The sequence below is a fragment of the Diadema antillarum genome, unplaced genomic scaffold, assembly GCF_040938485.1.
Source record: "Diadema antillarum isolate AM-2024a unplaced genomic scaffold, OU_Dant_1.0 seq00000321_RagTag, whole genome shotgun sequence".
In the NCBI taxonomy this organism is placed as follows: Eukaryota; Metazoa; Echinodermata; class Echinoidea; order Diadematoida; family Diadematidae; genus Diadema; species Diadema antillarum.
The window spans coordinates 1263350-1273489 of NW_027271340.1; the positions used below are offsets into that span (position 1 = coordinate 1263350).

General features: G+C 38.3%; 1 protein-coding gene across 1 annotated transcript; it reads left to right on the plus strand.

Moving 5' to 3' along the window:
• The first annotated feature begins 794 nt into the window (after nt 1-794).
• Nucleotides 795-9493, plus strand: LOC139730562 (creatine kinase U-type, mitochondrial-like). The gene is made up of 7 exons (XM_071641412.1): nt 795-980; nt 2494-2709; nt 2965-3149; nt 5755-5878; nt 7589-7723; nt 8836-8961; nt 9312-9493. The coding sequence occupies exons 1-7, from the start codon at nt 819-821 to the stop codon at nt 9411-9413; spliced, it is 1050 nt and encodes a 349-aa protein (XP_071497513.1). The 5' UTR covers nt 795-818; the 3' UTR covers nt 9414-9493.
• The last annotated feature ends 647 nt before the right edge of the window (nt 9494-10140 follow it).

The window sequence follows — 10140 nt, forward strand, 5'->3', positions numbered from 1 at the left end:
CATTTTCCTATTTTCTCTCGTATGATTTCGGTTACGAAGCACGGCTGCAGACGACGTTCCGTGGTTGTAGCTCAATTCTTTATGTATTGTTGTGCAAACCGAAAGTTAGTGTTGGCAATGGTGTTGGTTATCTCTCTCAGGCAACTCATTATTCATAGTTTTAGTTGATAAGTGCGCATATTTCCCTCTGTTTCAGCTCTCAATGTGTATTGCTTTCCGAATGTGGAATTCAAGTATCTTTTAATTCTCTGGATATCTCCTCATGAACAACCTTCTATGACAATAATTTAATGCCGTTTCACAGCTTCAGTTAACCAAAGAAACGATTTTCTTCATCTTTCAGAGCATCCTTCAGAAGAGTGCTATTTTCTTCTTATTAACATCAAACGGGTAGCTGGGATCGAGATCAGCATATACGTGAAGGAATACTCAGGGGATGGGGGATCTTGTGGTACCTATAGCCCCAATTTTCTGATGCGCCTTCCAAATGTGATTACAAAAGACCCTCAATGATAAATGTGCTGATAATTTCTTCGTATATGATAGCCTCTTTGTCTAGCATAGCTCTTGTTGATTGTTCAGTTTTTTATAAAGCAATAAAATGTATTGACAATTGCAGAGTCGTGTATGGTTGAGTTTTCTAAAGTTGTAATTTTCTTTCCATGACTCATCCATTGGCGAAATGATTTATGAATTTCTTTTGACACAACAGAGTCCACAATCGCAATTGCAAGGGCTCCTTCTGCCAACGGCGACTTACCCGTCCCCGGCCCGTCGGTATCTCATGCTTCCCGGACTTGGTCAAGCACAACAACATCATGGCCAAGCACCTGACGGTCAAGCTCTACTCGGAGCTGTCCGAGAGGAAGACTAGCTCTGGCTGGACCCTTGACCAGTGCATCCAGACAGGGGTGGACAACCCGGGACATCCTTTCATCATGACGGTTGGCATGGTAGCGGGAGACGAGGAATCATACGAAGTAAGTGAAAGCTTACATACTGTGCATCGTATCGAAAACTCCGATCTCCTATTATTCTCTCGTTATGCCGGTATGTATGATGGGGGCTGTGTTTCCGGACACTTAACGTCTTAAGTTCGCGCGTGAAAACTTACCTATTTTACATAGAATACGCACCCTTCTTTACCTCAAAGACTTGATATAGACTCCTCATATACTATAAACAACATACTCTGAAAACGGCGTGAGAATTCTTGGGTGCGTCATTTTCATTGCAGATGCACTTACAATACGCGTTCCGCCACAACCTGTCCGGACCCACAACGCTTGGTCATAGTAGTCGGCTAAACACCCAATAAAGTAACTAATTTATGTTTCTATTAATTTCATTTGTAAGAAATTAAGTCTTCTGCGCAAGCCAATAGAGACGTGAGAAGTATTCGTATCGACACAGTGCATTTCTAGCTGGAGAGTCCCTTTATCCTCTCTTTTCACATTTTATACATGTGACTAGCTTTGTCGTTCTAAAATTGCTGTTCCCCATACTTCCATAAGGTTCCCAATACGACCTCTGGGACTGAGAACTGATATGTACCGAAAAGTCCTTTGCGTTTGCAGTTAAGGAGACCTTCCATATTATTATCGAGCCTTGTGCAGGCAAGATTATGTGCAGGCGAGGGAGAAAGTATAAAGGGTTTTTACTGTACCGTTGTTTGATAACTTCTTAGTTAAACCTTGAAGGTACAGTAGCTCCGTGGTTAAAGGAGAACTCCGGATGACTTTTCAGACTTTTACATTTGAACAACTATGAATTAGTTATACTGAGTACAGACTTTCAGAATTTAAAGTGATTGGGACGAGGAATAAGAATGTTTTCAAAATTCATAACAAATTACATCGAACAAGGATGATGACATGGCAGCCTCACCAAAAGAATGCATGAGTGGGGGCTCAAGGAAGCAGAACAAAAGAAGAAGGCATGCATAGATTCTACACAGGTGAACTCGTTAAGCAAGTGGTATTGTAATGGAATTGCACTGCTACATTTCTGAAATATGTGAGGCTCCTATGTCATCAACACTGTTCAGTGTAATTTGTTTTAGATCTTTTAGAGTATTGGTTTCTCTGCTCAAGAACCACAATAAGATCCACAAATCTAGACATGAAGCTGTCGATTTATGTACTACATGACGTGAAATTATGAAAATCATCTGGAATGCCCCTTTAAGGGAAATCATTGTCAGTATATTGACAACACTTTACAATGTACAAAAATATACAAAAAAATCAACATATTTTCACTTTCTAGCATAATGAAATCTTGAGAGGAAGTGGATAATACTTTCCCTAAACATGCGTCAGTAACAAGTCGATGGAATGTATCCTTGTATGAAGAATGAATGTCTGATTTTCCTTATTTTCACTGATTTTTCTACTCAGCTGATTTCACTCAATACACATCTGTATTTGGGTTTTGCTCTGATTTTGATCAAGCGCTGACATCAAACCCTCTTTGATTATTAAATCTCTACAGGTGTTTAAGGAGCTCTTCGACCTCGTCATTCAGGATCGACACAACGGTTACGGCCCAAACAACATCCACCCAACGGACCTCGACTTCGACCACATCCGACCCGTGTCACTCGACCCAAACTACGTGCTATCTTCGCGTGTCAGGACTGGGCGAAGCATCAGGGGTTTCTGCCTCCCCCCAGCCTGCAGCAGGGCCGAGCGGCGCAAGGTTGAAGAGGTAGACGCCCCCCCCCCCCCAATATCTGTTTGAGTTTAATTGGGCCCGTGTATAAACGTTACGAGTCTGTCAAAGTATTGCAAGATTTATACAAGCTTGGTGATACAAAAATATTTGTATAAAGGCAAAAATCTGCCCACAAATTAATAGTGTGAAACCGAGTGAAAATCATCCTAAATCTGCAATACAATCAAACATAAGAATAAAGCAAAAACACCCAAATAACATTCTCTTTTTCACCATGCCAATACTTAGATCGTCTGCCAGGCCCTGAGCGGTCTTGGAGGTGATCTGTCCGGCCAGTACTACTCCTTGACCAGCATGACCGATGACCAGCAACAGCAACTCATTGATGACCACTTTCTCTTCGACAAACCGGTCTCTCCTCTCCTCACCTGTGCCGGTATGGCCAGGGACTGGCCCGATGCCCGTGGTATCTGGTAAGTTCCTTGCGGGCTGCTAAACAGTATCGAAGGTATATAGCAGTAGTAGTCCTAATATTAGTATGTAGCAGTAGTCCTTATAGTAGTAGCAGTAGTAGTAGTAGTAGCAGCAGCAGCAGCAGGGGAAGTGATAGTGGTAATAGTAATATAATCACTATAGAAGTGGTGGTGATGATAGTTTTACAAGTAGTATAAACGCATAGTAGTAGCAGTAGTAATATGGTACAGTAGTGGTAGTTGTTGAATGTAGCAGTATAGAAGTAGTCTATAGTAGTAATATACTAATAGTCGCACTATAGTTTGTAGAGGCACAATTATCTATGTTGGAAAAGAATAAAATTTGAAGACAGTAATGGAACTGCAGGCATCTTGAGGGTGATTTTGTCTCATTGATAAAGTCAACCTCCTCAACACTTCGAAATCAAAATTTATAACATCTACTCTTTACCTGCCCGAAGGATGTAGGAATCAATAATAGTGCATGCTGCATCATTTATGTTGACTATTTGTGTAGTGCGATTCCCGAACATGAATAACGCAAATCTAAGCCTTTATATAAGTATATTGTTCACGCAATCGATAACCATTCTCATTTAATTAGCATTTTCTTGGACTTCTCCAAGGCCTTCGACACTATCAATCATGATATTTTACTTTATAAGTTATCGCATTATGGAATACGTGGGAAGGCCTTGGAGTGGTTCAAGAGTTATTTAGTTGATAGAAAACAATTCGTTACAATTAAAAACAATGATTCCGTTGTCAGAGAAGTTAAATGCGGTGTCCCACAGGGAAGTCTCTTAGGGCCGTTATTGTTCATTATTTATATCAATGACTTTTGTCGCGTATCCGACGATCTCTCTTTTATTCATTTTGCAGATGACATTAATGTATTTTTTGCCCATAATGATATTGATTTTCTTGTTCATAAAATTAACATTGAATTGAAAAAAGTGACAAACTGGGTCAGGGCCAACAGGCTATCACTCAATGCTCAAAAAACGAAATATATGCTTTTTAGTAATATTGTTGATAGTTTAAGTTCGAATATAGTATTAGATGACTCTCAAGTCTCACATATCAAATTTGTGGGTGTCATTGTGGATGAAAAACTTTCCTGGAAATCACATGTTGATAATGTCTGCAATATAATTTCACGTAATATAGGCATTGTAAATAGATTGAAATTTCATATTCCACAAAAATCATTACTTATGCTATATTCGTCGTTAATATTGCCTCATCTTAATTATGGAATATTAGTTTGGGGCAACACGCATCAGAATTTATTAGAGAGAGTGTTCCTCTTACAAAAGAAAGCTCTCCGTGTTATCTGTTGTTCCCCTATACGTTCTCATACAAATATGTTGTTTGCCTCCAACAAGCTCTTAAAAATTGCAGATTTGTTTTTGTTTAATTTAGGGCAATTTATGTACAAGTATTGTAATAACTTGCTTCCGTCTATTTTTGACTCTATGTTCCTCAAAAATCAATCATTTCATGAATATCCTACTAGGCGTTCCAATGAATTTCATTTGCCTCTTTTAAGAACGATTTTTGCTAAAAACACACTTATTTATGTAGGCCCAAATTATTGGAATTCTTTGAATCAAGACATAAAAAACGCTCCATCCATATTCTTTCAAGAGGAGACTGAAGTCTTTTTTATTGCAATCGTGTGACTCTACAATACCGAATTAACCATTTGGCCTTTTTTCTCAGAATTATACTTACCTGCTCACTTTATCCCCTCTTCGAAGAATTAATGGTATCTTTTTCCTGGATGTTCGCAATGTTGTCACCTATGCCATTTTGCCCATAGCGTCTTGAAGTTGACTTTTTTACTCCTGTTCACACGTCCCTCTATTTTCTATTTTCTTGTCTTTTTTCAGGCGTCAAAATATTACTTTTCCCTTACAACTATCTTCTGATTCTCTTGGCATGCTTCTGCCGAAGATCGCTGTTTCTGTTGATCTGTTTCTGTTTCTGTTGTGCATTCTTGTCTGCTATTTTGTCTTTAGTTTGTCAGTCTTGTACAACCTTTTTTTTTTTCAGTAGTTGTCTCGTTGTCTAGTCCTGTTTCATGTTTGTTCGCGTCTATGAAAGTGTATATCTGGTAATCTAATTTTCAGTGGGCTTCCAGACTTCTTCCACTTTGTTATCTTTTGTATCTACGATGATTCGATTCCATCAATGTTCTTTTTCAGAGGGGCCCACACACTACAAGCTCTGTCTTTTTAGTGGGTTCCTCCATTTTTCGCACTTTAAGCAACGGTATACATGTACTTCACTTCGATCACTTCTGTTTCTTTTTTACTATACAATGTATGATTACTATAGGTCCTCAATTGTTGTACAGTCTTTATCATTTCACTATGTTCTATTTACCTTATTCTCTGTTATCAAAAGAAGTGAAACATATGTTTTGTCGAAAAATGAAATAAACTTTGAATTGAAATTGAATTATTACTAGTATATTGTGAGAGCTTGCAATATTTTCATCGCTAATGTAATATTGAAGCAGTAAATCTTTTCCTCTCTCAGAATATCTACCTCTATTATGTATTTCCTCTTTATTTCTTCCCACATATCCCACTGCAAGGCACAATAATCAGAAGAACTTCTTGGTATGGATCAATGAGGAGGATCACACAAGAATTATCTCCATGGAAACCGGCGCCAACATGGTTCGCGTCTTCGAACGTTTTTGCCGAGGGTTGCAGGAGGTAACGTGCACGACAACCCCTTTATCGGTTGTGGGTTGGCAACTGACTCTGTTATGCACGACCGTTCGCACATTCGTTGCAAGCGATAGTTTTATATTACAGTACTCTCCGCATAATCGGGTAGGCTCGGGCAGAGCGTTTCTTACCCGATTAAGCGGAGTACCCGATTAACAGAAGAACGCGTCTCATTCATAATTGACACACACAATGTGTATGTACATGCATTGTACACTGCACCAAACACCTTCACTGTATGCTATATCACGCGTGCTTGCACGGCACATTATACATACCTTACTCTTGCTCAGTCACGAGCAATAATTTACACTCTTTTTATGGACAAATATGTCTTCTGAAAACTTTGTCGTTTGACTCTAGACTCCTCGCTAACACGCAGGCATTTTCCGAAATGAACACGTCTATTTGCATGCACCAGTCACGTAGAACGTCGGGTTACTTTTCGAGAAGTGACTGGGGAAAAGCAAAATTATGGAGGTGGTGAATGGCCTGATTTTTGTTGCAAACTTCTCGTATTGTGAATGTTGTTGCGGAGCAAGGGAGGAGCGCAAGTGTGTTCAACTCCCGTCTGTCTATTCAATTATGAGTGCCAGCTACAATGTGCAATGTTCGTTTACGTGTGGCAATGCGGTACTGGTACATGTGTTTTCATGTTAAATCACTCCCCAAATGATCGGTCTTCTTTGCAAATTAAGCAGAGAATGCGATTAGCCGAGGAAAATTTGACATTCATGATTTCTTAAAGTGTTATCTGCGATAAAATGTGGGTAGAAATTAGACTACAAGAAATTATTTACCCATTTATGCGGAGAGGCAACCCGATTATCAGGTGATTTTAATGTGCAAGGGAACTGATTTTTACATTACTACCCAATTAAACGGAGTACCCTTTTAAGCGATACCCGATTACGCGGAGAGTACTGTATTAGTAGCATTTTTGTTGATGCGGGTTGAGTGGGTTAACTGCCGGGTTGTAAGTCCATTGTTAAAGCATTCTTAACACCGGTTAGCCCGGATATCGTACGATGCCGCACTCACTAGTACCGCAATATCCACTTCAATGAAGTATTCCGCATCCAATATTGTAATTGCGAAATAAACCTTCTGACTGTATAATCACTTACATGCTGAGTCACCAATGCCTTATGAAACTTGTGGTTGACTCTGTCAAGTAAGTCCGTATATACACAGGTATAAAAGAATAGACATGCACGTTCTATGCTCTCTTTGTCCACAATATCTTCTTAAAAGCAATGTCTGCTTTTATAAAATTGTACTTTTATTTTGCCATTGTCATGATGATTTTCGGGTATTCGAACTATCCGGTTTATTCTCATGGTAATGCTAAAGCTCTCCTGAAATCGGAAATGCTCATTATTTTGTTGCATGTCTGTATTCCATGATTATTACTGCCTATTAAGAATTCTTTCATATCTAGGGCATTTTGTTTTGAATGCAAAAACAAAATCATTATTGAAAGTATCTGGGAGAGCTCTCTAATCATAGAAAATGCCGTCCTAACTCAAGCAATTAGAAAATAATGTAAATGATTATTTTTGGTAAATAAGATTATGGCGTTGGAAGACAAATGAAGAGTAATAATAAAGCGAGAAAATACGATAGGTGTCACCCTTATAATGGCTTGAGTGTTTATTTCTTGCATGATTTTTTTCCTCTATATTTCCCTGGCAGTTCGAGCGCCTTGTCAAGAAATCCGGTAACGAGTTTATGTGGAACGAACATCTCGGTTATGTACTGACTTGCCCCTCCAATCTCGGCACCGGGCTCCGTGCGGGAGTTCATCTCAAAATACCACTGCTCAGCAAGGTGAAATGCATTGAAATTCAGCAGAGCGCTATGCAATGCGGGCGAATATCTATTTTTTTTAAATACCAACATGAAGTGCACATAATATACATGAAATTCTGTGATGCACACCTCATGTTAAATTGTTGGGGACTTTAACATCCTTTGAGGCTTATAATCACAAGTAATTCATTTTTACAGCGCTGTAAAACACCACTAACCTAAAGATTGCTTATATAGGTATTCAAATTACGAAATACGTGTATGCCATTCGTATAGGCAGTTTAATTAAATGCATATTTGAATGTCCATCTTCGCCATTTAAGGGGTATGTAGTCTCAACAATTTTGTCCAAATAGTCAGCCACTGATGCGGGGCCAGATGCACAGACAGCAATCGGAGTTTTCTTAGCTGCCTGTGATTTAATTAATGCAGTTTCCTTTATTCTATCAAAACCTTGTTGCTCAGAATAACTGTGCTATATACCCATTTTATGAATTAATGATGTGTGTTGTTATTTTCTGTACTTCATTCTGAAATGTGTGTTTTATATAATATGTGTATCTATGTACTTTGTATGCCACTTGAATCACAAAAATTTTCCATTTTATGGACAATAAATAAATGAAATGAAATGAAATGATGATGATAAATAGTATGATAGTATCCTTGTCACGTCGATCAGCAGAATTATCATCATGGTAATAAGCTGTAGCAAATATAAATTACGTACGTACATTTCGGCCTCCAGTTATAAGTCACCATCGCTAGCAGTCATCATCTATTGATAGGTAATTTTGGTGCTTATAGCGTTTATGACAAAAAAGTAATGGAAGAAGAGTCTATTGTATGCGAAATCCTCTTCTTCGACTCTTTGATTTTGTGTGTGCATCATTAAGATAGAGTCCTTCGCAACCATTTATAAATCCCCTTGGCTTTAGAGTAAACTATTACACTGCATCAAAAGTGAAATGATAAAACTCATGGCAAAGACGGTATCCAAAAATGAGAAATTTAATTTTCAGCTTCTTTGGCGTCCGTATTTCACTCTCTGCTGATTCAAAATGTCGACTATGGATCTTAGTACAAGTGTCGATCAAATAAGATATATAAGTTGTCAATTGCCGTTTTAGGATCCTCGATTCGACATGATTCTGGAGAGGCTCCGCCTCCAGAGGCGTGGCACGGGTGGCGTGGATACGGCCTCAACCAATGGCATCTTCGATATCTCCAACTCGGACAGACTCGGGCTCTCAGAGGTCAGTGTGGCGTGGCACATCCCTGAATTAACTTGAATTGAACTGAATTAACTATGTGGTCATGTGGATTTAGTATACGTGCAGTAACAAGCATCAAAACAATGGAATACTAGTAGTGTGATAGTACTGAAATTGTCATTACACACATAAAAGATTATATTGGCATAGATACACACATGCACATATAGACGACTCATGAGTCATACACGCACATGCATAATCATAATACCATAACAATATTATAAAGAATTTAGGTCTATAATAATGCGTTTATTTTATGCGTTTATTGCAGTAGTCCAGTGATATTTGTATCAGTATAATTGCAAATCCGCCTGCTCTTTAATCCACAGGTGCAGCTGGTGCAGTCGGTGCTTGACGGGGTGAATCTCTTGATTCAGATGGAGAAAGAACTGGAGCAGCAGCGATCCATCTCCCGACTCTTGCCTCAATAAGACAAACAGCCAACACCCTGTTGTCATAGCAACTCAACAAGTAGAAAATAAAGAAGAAACAAACAGAACAATTACAACAGACAATATAGATAATACACGTAATTCATTCAGTACCATTCACATTATAGAGAGGCTTTATTTATCTGTACACAATGCACACTCTCATCATCGTAATTGTTTTAAAAAAAATCGAGAGCTTGTTTATAAAGTTTATTTTATATCTAAGAAAGATCACTTCGTCGATGAATTCACCTTGTGATTATGATTGTGAAAATACAAATTAAGTGTAATTTCGGACAAGCATAGTGTAAAGTTATTACTCTACTTGTCATTATGGCAATATTATTGCTTATCAGAGCAATGAATAAACTCTAAGCAACTACGCAGCCAACGGGAAACAACACTGGAATAACGGACAGAAATAAAGTGAATCCTATCGCATGGAACTTCATATTTTTGTAAATATAGATGAAATCTACGTTTTATCGATTTGATATAGTCAGCTTGAGGTAATGTCAACAATGAATTGAAGAGAAATTGACTCTTTGTTATTACATGATGTGTTAGAATGAATTGTAGTCTGTTGACTTTGAAAGAAAATCTAACGACGATGAGAAATGCATGATAATGTGAAATTATATGAATTCACAATAATAAAGCAACAAGTCAGTGTACAAAAGTAGCATGAAGAAAGATAAAACAATGTACATAAATATTTTACAAACGT

What these genes read in the sequence shown, in the direction of transcription:
- LOC139730562 (XM_071641412.1), top strand. Translation starts at nt 819, where the DNA reads ATGGCCAAGCACCTGACGGTCAAGCTCTACTCGGAGCTGTCCGAGAGG. An exon ending in AGCGGCGCAAGGTTGAAGAG is followed by an intron (nt 2,710 to 2,964) that starts GTAGACGCCCCC and finishes GCCAATACTTAG; the next exon opens with ATCGTCTGCCAGGCCCTGAG. An exon ending in CCCGATGCCCGTGGTATCTG is followed by an intron (nt 3,150 to 5,754) that starts GTAAGTTCCTTG and finishes TCCCACTGCAAG; the next exon opens with GCACAATAATCAGAAGAACT.